The following is a 22429-nucleotide window of genomic DNA, read 5'->3' on the forward strand; positions in this document are numbered from 1 at the left end:
GACTCGGTTTCTTCTTTCCTGTGCAGCCCGCTGGGGAGGCAGGGGGAGGAGCTGAGCCGGGCTGCAGCTGCCGAGGCCCCCGCGTTCCGGGGGCGGTCCCTGGCGGCCGCGCATTCCAGAGCCACCCGAGCAGAGCGTGCCCCGTGCCCAGCCGCGAGTCCCGGCCACTGCTGCGCGCTTCCGCCTGCCCGCGGCTTGGAGCTACGGGGCGCATTCGGGGCCGAGATCCCAGGGCTAGGGGTCGCATCCCGCTGCTGGGGCCCGTACCGTCCGAGGAGACCTGGAGGAGCGTTCCAGCTGCCTCTACCCCAGGAACTTTTCGCAGACCTGGCACGATCCAGCAGCGGCGGGAGCCGTGGGTTTTCAAAGGAGCTGTGCGGATCCAGGGTGAGTGGGGTTATTAAGTGTCGTGGCTGGGACTCTGGCTCTCGTGCTGCCTCTACCCCAATGCTCTCCCAACTGCCCTCTTTTTATCTCCTTTTCTTCCACATTTCTCCCCCTTCATCACTTTTGCTTTTCTCTTTTCTCCTTCTGTCAGCCCCTAAGTTCCAAAGACCCTCGGTGCTTGATCTTGGGCCTCCCCGGAGGCCGGAGCTTGGATGGGTGGGCTCCCAGCCCCACCGGAAACGGGCCTTTCTCGCGTTTCCCTGCTCCTGCCCGGGTTTGGGGAGCGCGCCCCCTCCTCGAGCAGGCTCTGCTGCCTCTTTGCTCTGCAGGCGCGGCGTCAGGGCTCAGCTCCCCAGCCTGAGCACCGCTGTGGGCGCTGCGCCGGCAGTTTGGGTCTTTGCACCACCCAGAGCAGCAGGCTATCTGTCTTACTTTTCTCGAAGTCCCACGTGGAGGGCGCCAGGGGTTTGGAGTCAGGGGTGGTGGGTTCCAGCCCTGGTCTGTCACGAGCAGTTTCTCTATCTGTGAAATGGAGAAAATACCCTTTGCATACAGATCAAATGAGAAAGGGAACGTGCAAAGTATCTTGGAGAGAAGCCTTCCTCCCAAGCTCCCTCCTGCCTCTTTACTTAGGACTTGGTTGTTGCAATTGCCAGTTCTCTTGCACCCCTGAGCCCCCTTGAGTGCAGGGACTGTCTCTCATCCTCAGCGCTTGGCACAGGGCCTGGTGAACAGGCGCCCGATACTGCCTACTGAGTGAGAGAGAGATGTAAACCATTAAAAACCCAAACAACTGTCAAGGTTGTTTTTTGGATTCAGTGGCCAGGCTGGGCTCTTATGCATGCAGCTCCACTTGTTTCTTCTTGACTCGTTCTAGTCTTGTTGGCACCTGGGGGCTCTTGAGTCTCCTATTTGCCTATAGATTCCCTCAAAGCTCTAGGCTGTAGTGTTGAGAGCTGCTCAGTTATTCAAGGATGTAAGATTCCCTGATCATCTGCTATGATCTGTGGTCCCAGTGTGGTGGGTAAATAGTCCATAGTCCGGAAGGGTTGTGAATGCTTGAATAGGGTGGGGCTGGGGGTTGGGTGAACATTTCCCTGGGAATCAGGAGACACTCTGGGTTACCTTGAGGGGTTTCCCTATCTGGACCTTGCTTCCCCCACCTAGAAAATGAGGAAGTGGAGGTGGAACAGTTGGGTGTCTGTGGTTAAGGGGGATGTGCTTTGGGGGTTATTCAGGCCACTCAGCAATCCTCTGAGCATATACGAGACAGCCCAGCTGAGCCTCAGGACATCACGTACTTCTGTCATAACAACAACCAAAAACAGGCAAGGAGCAGCGTTTCTCTGCTCCAACCGAGACCTCCTGTTTCCAGCTGTCTTGGGGTTATGAATCATGCCATGGGGGTTATAACTAGTGCCCCATCAGATCTTCCAGACACTGACCTCTCAGAGCGTCAGTGCTGTGGGCTCCGTCCCGTAAAACGTCTGGGGATTCCCTGTCTCTGGCCCAGCCTGAGAATCACTGAGCCGTGGTGAGGTGTTTGAGACATAAAACAAATCAGAGACTCTGGGGACCAAGTGTGGTTGGGTCACATATTGGGCCCAGGGGTGTCAGACCAAGGGGTAAAGAGGTAGTTACAGCCTCAGGTGCTTTCCCAGCCATATTCTGATCCTTTTTTTTTTTTAAGAAAAGTGCTTCTCAGAATAAAATGACTCACAAGCAATTTTTGTTAGCAGTAGCTAGAGAATGGGTAACTGACCATTCTGGTGAATGTAGTGGTGGTCCTGCACCTGGTCCTTCTTGTGGCATTTCTAAAAGAGGCCCCCACAAAGATCCACCTTGTCGACTATCAGGTAAAATAAAAGAACATATTCTAGAGGAAATAATACCCACAGAACTTAAAAAAAAAAAATTGCTGCCAGAAAGTGTAGAGTCTGCTCTTCCAGGGGAAGGCTCAGTGAAACACGGTATATTTGTAATAGATGTTTGTTCGCCTACACAGAGATGCTTACTATACTGCCTATCACACTCTAACGAAATATTAGAATGCTTTAGTGGGACATGTACAAAGTTTCAAATAAATACATTAAGTGCAAAAAAAAAAAAAAAAAAAGAAAAGAAAAAGTGCTTCTGTTTCTTCTCCATGGATTAAAGCATAAAAACACAGGAAATATTTCCAAGGAAAGAGTAGCTTTATCTTGATTGTCTTACACTGCCACTATTGGCAGTGGTATCAAAGACACACGTGTACTCGCACTCACAGTTTATAAGAGTAAATGTTGGTATTACCACACATTGCTGACCCCCTCCCTGATTGGCCAGGTAAGCTGAATAAAATGTAATAATAATCATACTTGACATTTATTGAGTGCTTGCTATTAGCCAGGCATTATTTTAAGCATTTTACATAATGCTATGATCTTTACCATAATCCTATGAGGTAGGGACCATCACTGCATCCATTTTATAGATGAGGAAACTGAGGTCCAGAGAGTAACTCACGCATGATCACACAGGAAGTAAGTGGCAGAGCTGCAATTTGAACGCAGGCAGTTTGGCTCCAGGGTCTATGCTCTGAACCTCACTGCAGTTGCGGGGATCTGGATTCAGATCTTGTCTCTGCCACTTACTTACAGGGTGACCTGGGGGAGTTAAGTGAGAATTTGGCAGCCACTGGTCTAGTGAATCACTAGGGACTCTAGTACCCTTCCAACTCACTAGGGAAACAGACAGTGAAACTCACATGAGAGTGGTGTACATCTGGGAGTAAAGGCTAAGAGTTAGGTAGCCAGGAAGGGCAACAGGTCAGAATTATAAGTGCCTAGCACATTAAACAACAGCAAAACAGATTCAGTGACTAAATTGTGTGACTTTAAACTACTTAGTTGTGTGTAGATACAGCTTCCTTATTTTGTTGATTTGGACCATGGTTGGCTGATTGGGCATGTGAATTGCTGGTGACCCACTACATAGGACCAGGGGAAAAGAAATGGAGGAGGGAGAAGGAAAGACAGAGAAAACAACTAGGTTCCCCAAATCAGTTTCAATGAATGATGACACATATCTGTCACACACATCACTCCTCCTAATTCCCTACCCCAGGCTGACACTGATACTCAGGACTTTTCAACAAACCTCCACAGGGCAGGAGAATCCTTCTTAACACGGTGCTCTGGACGGCCTCTACGGATTGATTGTGAAGCGTCTGTCTAGCCCTCTCAGGCTTCCCACTTCGTTCCTCAGGGATATGTGTGGTCAAGGAAGTAACGAGGGGCAAAACAGGAGACCTTTCTTTTTGAGTGCCCTGGGTGGCATCTTAGGAAACACCTTGGGGCTTTTTAAAGATTAATCTTCTTTTTCCCTCACTCTTCTCTATGTTTTCTTTAATGGTTTTCAACCCAACACACCATCTTGACCTGGGGCGGAGCTCTCCAGGGAGCAGAGTCAGTCTTTGAGAGCTGGCCCCTTAGGGGGTCACCTTGTCCATCCTCTCCTATCGACCTACAGGAAACTGAAGCTCACTTTGAAAGAGGGACTTACGCAGGATCACACCCTGCATTTGTTTTCTAATGCTGTAACAAATTACGGCAAATTTAATGGCTTCAGATATATTGCATTACAGTTCTAGCAATCATAAATCTAGTACGGATCTCCCTAGAGTAAATCGAGGCATCATCAGCCTGTGTTTCTTTCTGGAGTCTTTAGGGGAGACTTGGTTCCCTGCTTATTTGAGTTGCTGGCAGAACTCAGTTCCTGTGGCTGTAGGACCAAGGTCACTGTTTTCTTGCTGGCTGCAAGCTGAGGGCCATTCCCTGCTTCTCAGGCCACTGCACTCCTCGGCGCACAGCCCCCTTCCTCCACCTTCAGGGTAAGTAACAGCCAGTCAGGTCCTTTCTCCGACTCTGCTGCCTTCCTCCTCACTTTTAAGGACGCATGTGATTAGATTGGGTTCACCTGGATAATCCAGGATAATCTCCCCATCTCAAACTCCTTAACTTTAATCACAGTTGCAGAGTCCCTTTGCCTCTTCCCTTGGCTCCTGCCTCTGAGCCATGCTTCCTTGTTCATATTTAAGGTTTGAGGACCAAGATGTGGACATCTTTGAGGGGTCATTATTCTGCCTACCATACACAGCAAGGCCCGCTCTAGCAGAAGGACTTGTTCTGGATCACACATCTTGGCAGGGGATTCACACCACTGCGGTGCCCTTGCAGCTCTATCACTGACACCCCTCTGCCCCCCCAGGCCCCCGAGAGCCGATGTCATGGAGCGTCTCCTTTGTCAGCCCAGCAGCAGCAGGCACTTAGTCACTGGCAAATAACAATGATGGATGGTAGAGGCTTAAACAGGATGCTGTGGATTTGGCCCGGGTTTCTCCTCTGCTGGCTCCCTGTTGGTTTCTAAGACTCTGTGATTGGCTGGGTCAGATGGTACGTGCAGTCTTGAACAGCTCTGGCTGCTTTCTGATCTCTTTGAAATATCCTGGTGTTTTTCCATTTTTCCAGCCACAGAGGAGCAGATAGAAACTCATGCAGGGAACAAGTCTTTAGACTGTTAAGAATTTTGGAGGAGATAGAAGCCAACTGGGGTAAAATGAGAACAGAATGCTCCTCAGGGACCTCGGGTCATTGGAGAAAGTCCTCTCATTTGCTTTATTTCACATGTTTGATAGTTGTGTGTCCTGCCCACTCCTTCCACTGGCCCCTTTCTTTGGAACAAAGGTCCCTGGTGAAATGGACTCCTTGCTGAATTGGTAAATACTTGAGGCTAACTATTACATAACACTGTTTCCAAGAGTAAATGTGAGACTGGGATGGCCTTCTCACACTGGACTTGTCGTGAGAAATCCCCTTCCCTTTTATCAGCCTCTCTGTCCTCTTTGGAGAACAGAGAGAGAAAAGTCCATACTCCGGGCCATAACCCCCCAACCCCTACACATCCACCTCAATGCCCAGCCCCTGAACACAGGGAATCAAAACCTGAATTTGACTCACCAGCCCAAGCAAGTCAGTAGGTGGGACGCCTAGAGGACATTATTCTGAAAGGCCAGCGCTCCTTTGCCTGGCACGTACAAGGTGGACTGGGAAAGAAAGAGGCCCCGTAATCCTTCCTCAGTGTACAGAGATCAAGTCAGAAGGTGTTATTTTATTCAAGAGATAAGGTTCTGACTTTAAGGTCGTTGAACTTCTACAGGGATGAGGATCCTTTCTGGACTTCCCCCACTAACTAAGTTCTAGGAGTTAAGCTCAAATCTAAAGTTCCCCAGTCTGTCCATATTCATTTCTTTGTCAATCTCACATTCATTGGGCACTTACTGTGTGCCAGAGCAGAGCCTGTGATGGGTGCTAAGTGAACAGCAGAGAACAAGAGATGACGCATCTACTCTCCTAGTACTTGCACTGTACTTGAGTGGGCAAAGATGGCCAATAAAAACAAACAAACAAGCAAACAAACAAGCTAGTTTCAGGCTGTGAAAAGTCTATGAAGAAAATAAAACAAGGTATGAGATGGAGAATGGCTGGTGGATAAGATGGTAATTTAATAGGGTGGGTCTGGAAAGGCTTTTCCAAAGAGGTGGCGTTTAAGTTGAGATCATGGCCACTGAGACACTGGATATTGAAGAGATCTAGCGGCAAGAGCATCTTAAGAAGCGGGAACAGCAAGCGCAAAGGTCTTGAAATGGAACAGCACTTGGGACACAGGTCACTAGGTACCCCAGGCTACTAGGTGGCCAGTGGGGTCCCTTCTTGGTACTTGAGTTGCCCTCTCTATCTGGCCTAAATGCTCCATTCTTTTCTGACAATCTCACCAGCTCTTTCAGAGGGTAGAGCTTTAGGAAGAGGTGCTACAAACTGGGCCTTGCTGGTAAACCCCCTAGTCTACTCCCCTGTGCTGCTTCAAGAGACGCCTCCAGCCTAAGTGACTCAGAGCTGGTTCTAGCTGCCTCCTCCCTGGCCTCCGTGTCTAGTAGAAAGGAGTCATCAGCCCTGTCTGCTCAGCGCTCTGGCAGTGCCGGACTAAGGCCACACCTGCAGGAAGCCACCTGCCTCTATCTGCCTTTTCTCCCACTCTGGCATAATTAAGTTTGCCTGCCATCAGGAAGTCATTTCTTTTATTGCATTCTTCCTTGGAGAACTCCTTGGTGGTAAAACTGGTTGGATAACCACTGGCAGTCTCTCAAAAGTTAACTGTTAGCTGCAGTTCAGATGTGGAGAGTGTGCATTTCTGGTGGAAGGTCAAAGCTGGGACAGACATCAACAGCTGTTTGTTTATGAAACTATCACTGCAGTTTCCTAGATTAGTCGCAGAGCAGTCATGGTGCCCAAACTAATGGTGGAGCCTCTGAACTTTGTGTGAGTTTGGGAGCTGTGTTCACTAGCTCAGTTTAACATTTATGAAGCCCTTACTGTGTACCAGGCATTGTCCAAGTAAGTGCTTTATGTGCATTAGCTCATTCAACTTCCATGGCATCCCTATGAAGAAGTTACTATTAATAGTTATTATTATTCCCATTTTAAAATGAAACTGGAGCTTTAAAAGGTTAAGTTTCTTGCCAAAGCCACCAGGACTACATGTGCTCCCAACACACCAAGTATCTCATCAGCTCTGGGCTTTGTTGATGATGTTTATTCTACTGATCTTGCCTTTCCCTGTATTTCTTTCTTTTGAACTCCTACTTACCTTCAAAGTCCATATCAAAAGCCCCCTTTTTTGTCTTCAATTTTACTTAGACAAAAACGAAGGCATGAGGATTAATATTTTTTTGAGCGTCTGTTATTTTCCAGGACTCCATACATATTATCTCACTTTATCCTCGCAATAGGATGTTGCAGTGCAGTGCTTTTAGAGTCCCTATTTTAAAGATGAGAAGACAGGTTTAGTGTTTTTAAATAACTTGTCCAAAGTCATACTTCTAAGGGTGGAAAGCAGGATTCAAATCAAGTACTCTCCTTCCTTCCTCCTTGGAGATAGCATGTAGTTTGTACCTTTAGTCCACTTTTCTGCCTTGTATTGTAATTCATGTCTTTTCCTCCAGAAGAGCCTGAGCCTCTTAAGGGAAAACACTGTATTTCTCTCTATCTCCACACCCACTCCCCAGTGTTAATCACAGTGCCATAAATGTTTATTGAATTAGAATGAATTGCTACTCTACTAGCTTCATACTTGGACTGGAGGAATAAGTCAGGTTAACCAGTGCTGCTGCTGGTTGATTAAAAAAAAATTGTTAATATGGATTAAGCATCTATCATCTTTGTTGATAAAGCGAAGACACAGTCCAAGTTAGGGATGCTAACAAACTCTAGCCAAAGTGGGTGGATATTTGCAGAGAGTCCCTATGGTCAGGAATTATTCATCATAGGACGAACATTTGTAGAGTGCTTACTGTTTGTCAGAACACTGCTAAGTACTATATGTGATTATCTTATGGAGTTCTCCTAACCCTACAAGGCAGATACTATTATTTTCCCATTTTTGTTTTTGTTTTCAGCTGAGTAAATGGAAGCATTAGGAAGTTAAAGTAACTTATACAAGGTAGGTCAGCTAGAAAGTGGTAGAGCCACATTTAAATCCAAGCCGACTGGCCTCTAAGACTGGGCTTTTAACACTACTCTGCAGTCTGAGTGTTTAGGAGCTAATTCCCTGCTGTTTCCAAGTATTCTCTCCACTCTAAGAGCTTCCATCACCTTACCAGATTACAGGAGCTTGGGGCTTTGCTGACTTAAGAAATGTTTATTCAGTACCTATACCACTGAGTAGAGAGGGAAGGCATTCTGTGAGGAGAACGGAGCTGTGTTGGGTAAAATCAGTGATGGGGCATAGCTGGAACCCAGGCAAAGTCCATTCCTCTCCTAGTCTTTCGTTCTCTATGCATGTTGGCTTTTTTTTTTCCAATTTGGTGGAGTCTCCCACTACAAGTAGGATTCCAGTGTCTCTCCCTCTCTTCTCTGATGTTCTTACCCAAGGTGAGGAATAAATAAGTTACAAGGCTTAGTCATTACGTTCTTCACTGGGTTGATTTGCATTTGGACCTTAAGTCAAAGGGATGAAATACAAAGGTTAGAACTATATCCATGAGTGCTTCTGACAGGACACTGCTTTGCTTTGCTTTTGGTGTGTGGGTGTGTGTGTGGTCCTGGAAAACTATCTCACTGCCTCACCTTTAGGGTAGTTGTTTAGGGCTCTGGGCCTAAAGGTCCCCTTAGGTTTTTATGTAGTAAAAAAGGTACAGTCAAGAAGCCTGTACAAGCCACTATGGAAAGCAGTATGGAGGTTCCTCAGAAAACTAGAAATAGAATTACCATATGATCCAGCAATCCCACTCCTGGGCATATATCCGCACAAAACTTTAATCCCAAAAGATACATGCACCCCTCTGTTCATAGCAGCACTATTCACGATAGCGAAGACAGGGAAACAACCTAAATGTCCACTGATGGATGAATGAATAAAGAAAATGTGGTACATATATACAATGGAATACTACTCAGCCATAAAAAAGAATGAAATAATGCCATTTGCAGCAACATGGATGCAACTAGAGATTATCATACTAGGTGAAGTATTTCAGAAAGAGAAAGACAAATACTATGTGATATCACTTATATGTGGAGTCTAAAATATGACACACATGAAACAGACTACAGACATAGAAATCAGACTTGTGGTTGCCAAGGGGGAGGGGATTGGGGGAGGCAGGTTAGGGTTAGCAGATGTAAGCTATTATACATGGAATGAATAAACAACAAGGCCCTACTGTATAGCACAGAGAACTATATTCAGTATCCTATGATAAACCATAATGGAAAAGAATATTTTAAGAAAGAATATATATATGTATAACAATCACTTTGCTGTATAGCAGAAATTAACACAACATTGTTAACATTGTTAATGTTAATGTTAATCAACTATACTTCAGTACAAAAAAAAAGAAGACAGGCTGGCTCTCATTTGTTATATTAGTTTATTCTCTATCACTGCTTTCTCCGACCCGATGCCCCACAGTCTTCTCCCAGCTCCCATCTGAAACAGGATAGTGATGGAATTGAAAAGAGCACTGCGAATCAGGAGGCCTGAGTTCTCCCCTGGGTCCTGCCATTAACTTGCTATGTGACCCTGGGCAAGTCATGTCCTTCATCTATAAAACGGAAGGTAGATTATGTGGTTTAAACTAGATAGTGTCTAAATTCTGTGTAGATTTCTAGAATACCATTACTTTGTAGAAGTTTCACCTCCATGGAACAAACCCAGTAGGATTTATTAGTTTTCTATTGCTACCATAACAAATTACCACAATTTTGTGGCTTAAAACATACATTCAGAATCTCACAGTTTCCTTGGGTCAGGATTGTAAGCACAATTAAGCTGGGTCCTTACAGAGCTTCAGTCAAGGTGTCAGCCAGACCTCATTGGCATCTGGGGGATCCATTAGGGCAGAATCTGCCTGCAAGCTCTTTCAGGTTGTGGGTAGATTTGTTTCTTGCAACTCAAGGCCAGCAGAAGAGTATCTTTGACCTAGGGAAAGCTTCAGCCCTCTTTTAAAGGACTTCTACCCGATTAAGTGAGACCCACCCAGGGTAATCTTTTCCATTACTTTAAGTATTTGTTTATTTATGGCTGTGTTGGGTCTTCTTTTCTGTGCGAGGGCTTTCTCTAGTTGTGGCAAGCGGGGGCCACTCTTCATCGCGGTGCGCGGGCCTCTCACTGTCGCGGCCTCTCTTGTTGCGGAGCACAGGCTCCAGACGCGCAGGCTCAGTAATTGTGGCTCACGGGCCCAGCTGGTCCGCGGCACGTGGGATCTTCCCAGACCAGGGCTCGAGCCCGTGTCCCCTGCACTGGCAGGCAGACTCTCAACCACTGCGCCACCAGGGAAGCCCTCCATTACTTTAAAGTAAGCAATTCTAGAACCTTAATTACATCTGCAAAATCCCTTCTCCCTTGTTACGTGACCCAACCTAATCACAGGGTAACACCAGGGAACGGAGATTATGGGAGCCACCTTAGAATTCTGCTTACTGTCATTGCTTTACAGAAATAGCCTATTTACAGTTGTAACTGGAGCATACTAGAACCAGCTCTCTATTTTCTGAGTCAGGTCAAATGACTTAATGTATGAAATAAGTTCTAAAACTTACTTGTTCCCACACTAAAACTACTCTGCTTTGAACTTGCTTTTTGAATGCAATACGTTATGCTTCCCTTTATTCTAATGTAATTACTCTCCAAGTTATTCTCTTCCAATACCATTAATGAATATATAGTTATTCATAGAGGAAATAATCTAAATGTTAACTTTTTATTTTAAATTAGTTTTTCTACTTGAAATTATATATTGTAGAAAACTACTAATTTAAGAAGTCTTCTGTGTCCTTAGGTGTTTTCTAAAATCTTTTTGTTCCGTCAGTATTTGAGAGAGATGTGTTGAACTCTCCCACTATAATTGTAAATTTGTCCATTTCTCCTTATAATTCTGAGATTAAGTATATAAAAATTTAAAATCATTTTATCTTTTGGTATCTCTAGTTATACTTTTTGCCTAAAAGTCTACTTTATCCGATGATAAGATAGCTCTACTAGCTTCCAAAATTTGTGATAGATGGTATTCCTTTTGTTTCCATTTACTTTCAACATTTCTGAATCCCCATGTGTTTCTTGTAAAAAAAAAAATTATATTTTTATATGCTCTGATAGTTTTTGTTAGTTTCAGTTTAAATTTACTATCTTTTTATGTGCTTTCTATTTGTCCCACCTGTTCTGTTTTCCCCCCCTTTTTCTTGTTTCCTCTGAAAATCATGTACCCTTTTGCTGCTTTTAAATGGCTACACTAGAGATTACAATATACATCCTTGATTTAACAAAGTCCAATGTTATTTGGTTATCTTGCCCTTTCCCAGACAATGCCAGAAAATCAGAATACTTTAATTCTGTTTCTTCTGCTATTTATTTACTGTCATTGAATATTTAAATCCTGTATTTTTATCTGAAAATTTATTTCATCTTAATACTTTTTAGTTATTTTTGTTCACTTTAAAAAAATCATTCTGCTTTCTAGATTCCATTGTTTCTGTTGAGAAGTTAGCTCTCAGTCTAACTGGTTTTCATTTGAAGATAATCTTTTTTTCTCTTTGTCTCTGGCTTTCAGCAGATTTACTATAATGCACCTAACTATGGATTTCATTTTATTTATCTTGCTAGGACTTCATAGGGCTTCTTTAGTTTGTGAATTGATGTCTTTCATCAGCTTAGTTCTTTCTTTCTCTAATGTTGTTTCTGCCCCATTCTCTCTTCTCTCTTTCTAGGACTCCAGTTACATGTATGTTGTATTGTGTCACTGTTTCCTCTATACCCCTTACCCAGTTTTCTGTATTTTTCACCCTTTTATTCGTCTGCTTCATTATGATTTTTTCTCTCTGATCCTCCACTTCGCTAATTCTTTTTTCAGCTATGCTTCATCTGCTGTTAAGTCCATTCATTGAGGTTTTTTTTTTTTCAATTAACTGTATTCTTCAGTTCTAGAATTTCTATTTGGTTCTTTTAAAAAATCTGTTGTGTTCTTTCTTATAGTTTCCAGTTCTCTGTGAAAATTCTCAATCTTGTTTTATTTTCTCCTCAAACATAGTAATCAAGGTTACTTAAAGTGTGTGTCTGTCTGACAACTCCAATATCTGGAGCCCCTGTAAATCTTTTCTTTTTTTTTTGGCTGCGTTGGGTCTTTGTTGCTGCGCGTGGGCTTTCTCTAGTTGCGGTGAGCGGGGGCTACTCTTCGTTGCAGTTCGCGGGCTTCTCATTGCGGTGGCTTCTCTTGTTGCAGAGCATGGGCTCTAGGCGTGTGGGCTTCAGTAGTTGTGGCACGAGGGCTCAGTAGTTGTGGTGCACAGGCTTAGTTGCTCCGCGGCATGTGGGATCTTCCCGGACCAGGGCTCGAACCCATGTCCCCTGCATTGGCAGGTGGGTTCTTAACCACTGTGCAACCAGGGAAGCCCTGTAAATCTTTTTCTATTGTCTGTTGTTTCTGATGGCTCCATTCTAGTCATCTTGCCTTTTTTCACTGCTGCTTATTTTTGGTCATGATTGGACATTTGAATAAAAAATTTGAAATTTGAATGAAAGTTTGAATTGTGATGTTATCTCCTCTAGAGAGGATGTAAGTTTGCTTCTGCCAAGCACCTGAAGGTACTAGTGATCTGGAACAAACTTAATTCAATTTCAGGGACCGTGATGATTCAAAGCTGGGTTGCAGTCTCCGGGATTCGTATACTTCTTGTTCACTCTTAGCACTAAGAGTGCTCTTTGAAGTCCAAACTCAAAATGCAGGGGTTTTGCTTTCTCTGTCTTGGCAGTCTTGTACTTTTGAGTCTGTCAGAAACACTGCTTAGCCTCCATCCTCCACTAATGGAAATGCTGCTTCAAATGCCAGGCTCACCTCCCTGAATTTCTGTCTTCTTCCAGATCTTAGCCTGGTAATTCTTCATTATTTTGCTACTTCTTAGTGCCTTTGAGCAGATTTTTGGGGGGCCTAATTTTTCCAGTCCTCAGTAAGAAGATTGGTCAAAATTATCTAGTTTGTCGTTAACAGAAGTGAAAGTCCTGATCTTTGTAGATTGCATCTCTCTTTTTTTAAACTGAGGTGTAATTAGCATATGACATTATATTAATTTCAGGTGTACATGATTCAAAATTTGTATATGCTGTGCAATAATCATCACAATAATTCTAGTTACCATCTAGTCACCAAAGTTACAAATTTTTTTTTCTTGTGATGAGGAGTTTTTTAAGATTTATTCTCTTATCACTTTTCAAATATGCAATACAATACTCTTGACTATAGTTACCATGCGGTATATTACATCCCGACAGCTTATTTATTTTGTAACTGGAAGTTTGTACCTCTTGACCCCCTGCACCCATTTTACCCACTCTCTGACGCCTCTTCCCTCTGGCAACCACCAGTCTCTTCTCTGTATCTATTGGTTTGGTTTAGTTTTGTTTGTTCATTTGTTTTTTCATATTTCACATATAAATGAAATCAAATGGTATTTGTCTTTCTCTGACTGGCTTATTACACTTAGCATTAATACCCTCAAGGTCCATCCACGTTGTCACAAACGGCAAGATTTCATTCTTTTTATGGCTGAGTAGTATTCCATTGTGTATATACACCTCACCTTCTTTATCCATTCATCCATTGATGGACACTTAGTTTGCTTCCATATCTTGGCTATTAAAAATAATGCTGCAATGAACATAGGGCGGCATATATCTTTTCAAATTGGTGTTTTTGTTTTCTTTGGCTAAATACCCAGAAGTGGAATTGCTGGATCATATGGTAGTTCTATTTTTAATTTTTTGAGGAAGCTCCATACTGTTTTCCATAGTGGTCACACCAATTTACATTCCCACCAACAGTGTACAAAGGTGCCCTTTTCTCTACATCCTTGCCCACACTTATTTCTTGTCTTTTTTGTAATAGCCATTCTAACAGGTTGAGGTGATATCTCATTGCGGTTTTGATTTGCATTTCCCTGATGATTTGTGATGTTGAGCATATTTTCATGTGTCTGTTAGCCATCTGTTTGTCTTCTTTGGAAAAATGTCTATTCAGATCCTCTGCCCATTTTTTAAATCAGATTTTTGTTGTTGTTGTTGTGTTGTATGAGTTCTTTATATATTTTGAATATTAACCCCTTATTGGATATATGCTTTGCAAATATTTTCTCCCATTCAGTAGGTTGCCTTTTTATTTTGTTGATAGTTTCCTTTGCTGTGCAGAAGCTTTTTAGTTTAATGTAGTTTTTTTTATTGTTTATTTTTGCTTCTGTTGCCCTTGCCTTTGGAGTCAGATCTGAAGGATCCTTCCCAAGACAAATGTCCAGGAGTTTACTGTCTATGTTTTCTTCTAGGAGTTTTACGGTTTCAGGTCTTTAATCCAGTTTGAGTTAATTTTTATGCATGTTGTAAGATAGTAATCTAATTTCATTCTTTTGCATGTGGCTGCCTAGTTTTCTCAATGCCATTTGTTAAAGAGACTGTCCTTTCTCCATTGTGTATTCTTGCCCCTTTGTAGTAAATTAATTGACCGTATATGTGTGGTCTTATTTCTGGGCTCTATTCTGTTCCAATGATCTGTTTGTTTTTATGCCAATACCATGTTTTTGTGATTACTGTGGCTTTGTAATATAGTTTGAAATCAGGGAGCATGATGCTTCCAGCTTTGTTCTCTCTCCAGATTGCTTTGCAACTCAGGATCTTTTGTTGGTTCCATACACATTTTAGGATTGTCTGCTCTATTTCTGTGCATACCTTTTCTTAATTCTCTAAATCTAGAATGCCCTTTGACCAAAAACAGTAATAGTCTGACCTGGACTTAAAAGAGAGCTATGGATCTGGCATCTCCCTGTTCATACTCCTGGGTCTGTGTGGGTGCTTTGGAGGGAGCTGTACGTAGTGGTGAATACAGGGTCAGGAGACCTGAGTTTGAATCCCGTTTACTAATTTTATGATCACAAGCCAGTTAACCTCTCTCAGATTTAGTTTCCACATCTGTAAAATAATATATCCTGCACAGGATTACTGTGAAGTTTAAATAAATTAATGTATGGGACGAGGCCTAGCACAGTCCTTAGCAGTTGGTATTTGTTAAACAAATGCTGGCTTGTGTAATTCTGTGTTTAAGGGGAGGGATACTTCTTTATGCTCCTTGGAGTTAAAAGAGTCATGCCTTTTGAGTAAATAATAGTAACTCCTAAGAGAGTATCATGTATATAGCAAGTACTTAACAAGTGAATGAATGAATGAACACCCTAGACAGAGTTACTGGTCCTGAGAGTGCTCAGCCAAAAACTATACAGTGCTCTGTCAGAGCGGTGAAAGTTACTTGTTGCAGAGTGAGTCTCATAATTGAAAAGAAGGTAGATAGCACAGATTAGTCACTTTGAATTTGGTTATTCTATAACTCCTGACTTGTAGGAAATTTTAGTTTATGAAATGTATATTTTTTTGTTGGCACTAGAAAATTTGCCATATGATAGAACTGACTGGAAGGATTCTTTTTTTTTTGTAAAAGAACTTTCAGTTACTTTAGAAAAATGGTCCCCAAAGTAAAATTTGATGTTTCTGAAGCAGGCAGCAGGGAACCTCCGCTTTCCTTCCTAGACTGGACCAAACACACTACTTGATAGATGGGATGAATTTCCCACTTTTGGAGAAGGTACAATGTTTTCCTCCTTTGGAGGAACTACTATTTTTTTCTTTTCTTTTCTTTTTTTTCCCCCTTACACTTAGTCTTATTAATGGATACAAAATAGTCATTTTGGGATTCTTAACTTTTCCATTGCTTAAACTTGTGGTCTAAAGTGGAACCATGATGTCTCCAGGTCACAGGGCAGGTGGTGTAGGGCCTAGATGGTGTCAGTGGCTGATGGAGCTAGTGGCTCCTTTGTTTGTCAGCTCAGGGTGACTTTAACATAGTTTCTTAGACAAACATATCGAACATATGTTAAAGTTTATTATTTATTAACGAGGTAAATAGATAAAGTATACCAGTTTGAAGTAACAAGAATTTAGGCCTGACTGCTGTTTTACCTTCCACGGTCATAAAAACATTATATTTTTATCAATGATAAGGTTAAATTTGTGACATGAATGGCTTGTGCCATATTCCAACTTGACGTATTCATCAGAAATCACAAGTAATATATCTGTAAAGCAAACAATAAGCTTATTGATCTATAGTTATTCATTAGATGTACCAAGAAACAGAGTTTTATGCCCTCACAAGGAACCAGTCACCCAGATGCCAGATAGAGCCCTCACAAAGAGCCAGTCACCCAGATGCCAGATAGAGGTCAAACAGAAGTCAGCGAGTCCTGCTTTTTCTCAAGCCAATTTTTCCAGCATGCCATTAATGGTGCTGAACATATGGTTTGTGTAGTTCTCATTTGGGGGAAAATTTCTTTTCTTTCACCGTGGGGAAGGGTGGAAGTTCCTGGAACCTCTGTTACATGGGAGGGAATAGCTCATCAGAGAACACGCTGGAGGACTGAGAGGGCTGAAACAGGGAGAGGGAGCTCCCTGTGCCCTCTGACTCCTGGCCACGTGTATGGCCAGCCTTAGAGCCCTGAAGGGCCCTTGGAGAACATCACAGCTTGTGGCTTTCAATCTGTCTTCTGAGGAGCCCAAGGGGTCAAGGAGCAGCGGAATAGCTGTGCTGTACCAAGTAAGCAGGCTGTGCTAAGTGGGGACACCAAAAAAATGACTGGGAAAAGCTATGTTCTCAGATCTTTTCAGTTAGAAGAAAAAAATTACTTTAAAAAAAAAAAAATTATTAGCACCTTTAATTATTATTTATTTATTTATTTGGCTGTGTTGGGTCTTCGTTTCTGTGCAAGGGCTTCCTCTAGCTGCGGCAAGTGGGGGCCACTCTTCATCGCGGTGCGCGGGCCTCTCACTATCGCGGCCTGTTTTGTTGCAGAGCACAGGCTCCAGACGCGCAGGCTCAGTAGTTGTGGCTCACGGGCCTAGTTGCTCCGCGGCATGTGGGATCTTCCCAGACCAGGGCTCGAACCCGTGTCCCCTGCATTAGCAGGCAGATTCTCAACCACTGCGCCACCAGGGAAGCCCGAAAAAAATTAATTTCATTATAACATGTACATTTTGGTGTTATGGTTTAGTATTGCTTTGAGTTTGAATTATATATGTGAAGGGGGTGGGCACCCTAATCTCTAGTGCTTAGGGCCTCTAAGGACATTTATTCAGCTCTGCTTACTGGATAGGACCCCAAACCCCTCTCGCTGAGCACTCCCCAGCAGTCTAGAGGAGCTCCAATTTTATCTGTTTTTGTGACTGGGTTTTAAACAATTTCATGTGTGAAAAAGTAATAGTGGTACAGTCTGGAATATAGGTTACAGACAAAGTTTCATTTATTCATCGATTTGTTCTGTTTTGTTTTAATTAGAGCCAGTGATCTGATCAGATTTATGTCTTTGAGTGATCATTCTGGAAGGGGGTGGGCTTGAAGGTGGGGGAAGACCTTTGGGCTTCAGTTTTGCCACCTGTGAAACAAGGCTAGTTCTAGTAGCTTCAGTGGTTTTTGGTTGTGGATGAGCCCTGAAGCCTGAGTTCCCATAAATGACAGGTTTTCCTTATGAAAATCAGCCAGGGAGATTATGTGTTCCTGGCATTTGGAGTTACAGAGACTGTTTGATGTTAATGGGTTTACCGGAAAGGGCTTTTGTGGGGTTCTTTTGGCCCAAGGCAAGCTAGCTATTGATGTAATCAGGAGACCACAACGAATGATTTCCCCCACCCCTGTCCCTCTTTAACAGTGTGCGTCTCCTGTGACTCACGCTTCTGTGCCTTAGACCTTGGAGAAAGTGACCATGTTTCTGAGGCTGAGGCAGGGCCAGCCTGTGCCTCTTCCTCCAGGGCAGGCCCCCTGCCTTATAATCCTGTGGCCCTGAGAGCCTCGCTGGAGGCTTCTCCTCCATCCTAGAATGTGCCCGCATCTGACTTAGACTGGCTACAGAGCACGGAGGAATCAGTTCCCAAATCGTGGAGCTAGGAAGAGTGGTAGAGGCCTTAGAGATCAGGGGTTCCCAAAGCTGGCTGCACATTCAAATCACCTGGGAAATGGGGGTGGGGGAGGCCCCTCTAGAGTCTAATTCAGTAAGTCTGTAATGGGACCTCGAAGTAATGTTTTTTAAACTGTCCTTGGGTGGTTCTCACTTAGCACGGTATATGGCATTTGGTGACCACTAATCTAGTCTCATACTTTAATTTTATTTGGCTTGAAAATTGTATGTGTACATATTTAGTCTTTTTTAATAAAGAAAAAACAAAAACAAAAAAGCCCATTTCTCCATCAACCGATTGACTTGAAAAAAATTAAAAGTAAGACATGCTCATGTTTATAAAACTCAACAGTATGAAAAAAAATGAAGAATGAAAAGCAGGAACTTTTCCCACTCCTAGTCCAACTCCCAAAGGTAATCACTATTAACATTTTCTTCGGATTCTGCTTATAAATGATTTTACTTTTATATATCCTCACCTATCTATCTACTTAATTCTACAAAATCTGAACCAAAGAAATTATCCTATACACATTATCCTGCACTTTATTTTTTTCCCCACGTAGGACTATTTTGGAGCTCACTACAGATCATCATTCTTTTTAATAATAACTATTAAGTAAGTTAATATTTGTAACACACTTGGAACAGTGCATGGTGTGTAGCAAGCACTGTATATTTTTTAAATAAATGAATGAAAATTGCTGCCTGGTATTCCATTATATGGATATACTCTACTATTTATGGATACTTCTGTTGTGTTGGTTGCTATAGCAGACAGTGCAGAAACAAACACCCTAGTATGCATATCTTGGAGACTGTACCTTGGGTATGGTAATCAGTAAACTTACTTAATGCGGCCACAGTGGGCATGGAGCCAAAGGCATTAAAAAGGAAAAGCTATTGATTTAGGTAAAAGCAGGAAATAGGACTGGAATTGGGGATTTTGCCTGGGACCTTGAATCACAGAATTATAAATCTTTGATCTAGAAGGAACTGTAGGAGATTGTTTATTCCGGCCTTGTGACTTCTGGGCAGGGAACATATTGCACCTGTGGTTCCCAGGTTGTGCGCTGAGCCCTGGGGAGCCGCAGTGAACTCATTGGAAAAGTGTGTGTCTGGGAGCTGTGGGATCTTTAAAATTTTTGACAGGAATATTGATATTTGACAACTCTCAGACATTGTGCAAACTACTAGTTCAAGATAGTTTACAGTCTAACATTAATCATACTACATTCCTTTTGGTGATGCCATATTTTGTGATGCTGAGTTTTTGGCAGTTGCCATGATACTGCAAGCACTGCACACAAATGAGTGTGGAATAGGAAGTGAGCACGGCATCGTCCCATCTGACTCCAAAGTTTGAAAAGTTGTGCAATGCCTCACAGTTGCACACATGCCGTAAGTAACTGGCTAAGAGTGAAATACAAATTTTTTCTTTCAATTTCTGTGTATTATTTTTTCAAACAGCTACTCATTTGTTAGGACATAAATGTTTATTAAATTGAACCTAACTACGTAATAAATGGAACTGCTAGGTATTTCTTTTGGCCTGGAGTGCTGTGAGAAACTTACTGAAGGCGCTGTGAATCGAAAAAGTTTGGTAACAACTGATTGACATCTTTATCCATCAGAACTCTTTTAACTGCAAGTGAGAGAAACCAAACTGACACTGGCTTTAGCAAAACTAGAGGATTATTCGCTCATATATCTGGGCCGTCCGAGGTTGCAGATGGTGTCAGAATGGCTGGGTTCAGGTACTCAAATGAGGTCGTCAGGACTCCACTTCTCTTTCCATCTCTAGGACATGCTGTCACATGTGGGCAAGATAGCCCCATGCCCATCCTTTCCAGACTCACATCCCTTCAGTTTAGCAATCCCAGCAGAAAGAATCATCTTTCCCAATAGTTTGTGAATAAAAGCCCTGGGAGGACTTTGGTTGACCTAGCCTGGGTCACTTGCCTATTCCTGAATTGAGGCTATGGAGATTTGTAATGGCCAAGCCTAGGTCACATGTGCTTCCCTGTGCTCAGGTGTGTGCCCTAACTAAACCACACAGAAAAGGTAGGTTCTCCAGAAAAGAGGAGGATCTGTTACCAGGAGAAGGGGAGAAGGGGTGCAGGACCAAAAACAATGAAATTCCCATTTTACAGATGAGGGAACAGACTGGTGGTATGATAGTTTAATAGTTAAACATGAAGACTCTGGAGTCCCACCCACCTGGCTTTGCTTCCTTGGGCAAATTAACTACATCTACATCTTTTAAGGCTTTAGAGTCTTCATCTCCAAAATGGAAATGACTGAAGATAAAGGCCAAGAAATAAAAAAGCATGACAATAATAGTCCCTACCGCAAAGGGTTGGTGGTTGAAGTGAGGACTAAGTGAGTTAATACACGTAAAGTGCTTAGCATAGGGCCTGGCACATAGGAAGCCCACAGTAAATGAGGCCGTTACTATTATTGATCAGGCAACATTAACGAGTACACAGCAGCTGGTAAGTGACCTACCTTCTGACTCCTGGGGTACAAAACGGTGAATTCCTCTTTCCCGTCTGTTGCAGAGTGAAGCAGCATGGATGCCGTCAGCCAGGTCCCCATGGAAGTCGTGCTCCCCAAGCACATCCTGGACATCTGGGTCATTGTCCTCATCATCCTGGCCACCATTGTCATCATGACCTCCTTGTTGCTGTGCCCGGCCACTGCGGTCATCATCTATCGCATGCGGACTCATCCTGTCCTCAATGGGGCCGTCTGAGAACCTCCCAAGAGGGGCAGGTGAGGGATGAGGACAGCGTCCCTGCCCCCAGCTTCTCCCCCTTTCTCAGAAGAGCCGCAGGAGGGACTTTGGAGCGTGGACTCTGGAGCTCGCTATGTGAGGAGATCCGAGTTCTGGTTTTGATTCTGCCACTGGCCAGTGGTGTGGGTTCGGTCAAGGGACCTAATTCTATGAGTTTCAGGTTCCTTATTTTCCAAATGGGGATCGTGATTCCTGCCCGTCCTACCTCATGGGGTTGTGAGAACCAATGACCTAGTGGAGGTTAAAGCTGTTGGTGAGTAGATACACAGGTGTTACTGCTGAATGCTGAGAAGCTTTGAAGAACTAAAGACCCTAGCTGCTGATGAGGGCCTTCAAGGTGGTGAGGGAGATACTGGGGCAGAGCAGTCTTTCCCAGTGCCCCTAAGGTGAAGGCAAGAAAAGGCACCCTGTCATCATTCCAAGGGACCAACAGCATGTGGCTCAACGTTATTTTCTTTGAGGTGCCACTCCCTTGAGTTGTCTAATTTGGGAGGGAATTGAGCATGGCACGGGGAGGGAGATGGGTGGATCTTCCCGGGACACCGGAATCTGCAGTTTGGAGGGGCTCTGACATTTCTTGGCAATGCCAAGGGAGCTGGGGCGATGGGCTTCTTTCTGCATTAGCGTCCCATAGCTTTGACGCTCAAGCAGTGTTGGCAGATGCAGGGTGACTGAGTTCCCTGGCCAGCTTTCAGGATACCCAGTGCCCGCCCCGTCCCCTGTGTGCCCCTCTGCCCCAGCCCCTGCTGTTATTAGGTCCACCGCATAACGTGTACTCCCTTCATCCCCTCCCACCAGCACTGCAACCATTCCAAGGTACGAGATGTTCCCAGCACCTTTGGAACTAACTCAAACAATGATGTTTATTTTAAACGCTACAATTTATATTTATATGTATAGAGAGATTTCTGGACCGCTCAAGCTCTTTGACCAAAATCAGGAGCATCTGGGGATTTGTTAAATTATGTAAGAAGATAGCACAGATTATCGGGATATTATTGTGTGAAAATGATGCTTTTATGTTGATCTGATTTCATTGATGTACATAACTAATTTCCAATAAAGTGCTAGAATGAGCATGTCTGAAGTCTTTCTTTAAAGAGCACCTATTAAACTCAGTAAGAGGATTCCACTGAATTTATGGTCTTAGGGACAGATTGAATATAGGAATAGAAAGGGAAAGAGGACAATCAAATCAACTTCAGTAAGTGGGTCTAGCTTCAGTAAGTGGGTGAATAGTTATGCAGTTTACACAGACATAGAATGCAGGAGGGAGAACAGATTTTGGAAGTAAGATGACTTTAGTATTTAGTATCGGGTTTAACATGTTGAGTTTGAGGTGCTTGTGATATTCAGGTGGGTACTTTCAGGATGCAGTTGGAAACCTGGGAAAGATTTTATAGCTGGGATTATGTTTGGGGGCATTATCTGCATAATTAGACTGGGAGGAGTGAGGTGCTAATGCAGAACTGGGAGAATGCTAAAGAGGAGTGGAAGGTGAAGGGGGGGAAAAGACAAAGCAAGGAGACGGAAAAGGTCATGTGATGTGAACTGATTATGAGAGGGATGCAGTCGTACTCTGTGAGCGAAGGAAGGATGGGGGGTTAGGAATTGGAGACAGTGGGAACAGACAACTCTTTCCAGGAATAGAACGTAGTATAGAGGTAAGAGA

At 43.3% G+C, this 22429-nt stretch overlaps 1 protein-coding gene across 1 annotated transcript; it reads left to right on the top strand.

Moving 5' to 3' along the window:
- Positions 1-137: 137 nt before the first annotated feature.
- Positions 138-21834, top strand: SMIM3 (small integral membrane protein 3). The gene is made up of 2 exons (XM_082381896.1): positions 138-387; positions 20522-21834. Exon 2 carries the CDS (start codon positions 20533-20535, stop codon positions 20713-20715), a length of 183 nt encoding a protein of 60 aa, XP_082238022.1. The 5' UTR covers positions 138-387; positions 20522-20532; the 3' UTR covers positions 20716-21834.
- Positions 21835-22429: the final 595 nt, after the last annotated feature.

This window comes from Balaenoptera borealis (genome assembly GCF_965194805.1).
Source record: "Balaenoptera borealis genome assembly, chromosome: 2".
Lineage (NCBI taxonomy): Eukaryota > Metazoa > Chordata > Mammalia > Artiodactyla > Balaenopteridae > Balaenoptera > Balaenoptera borealis.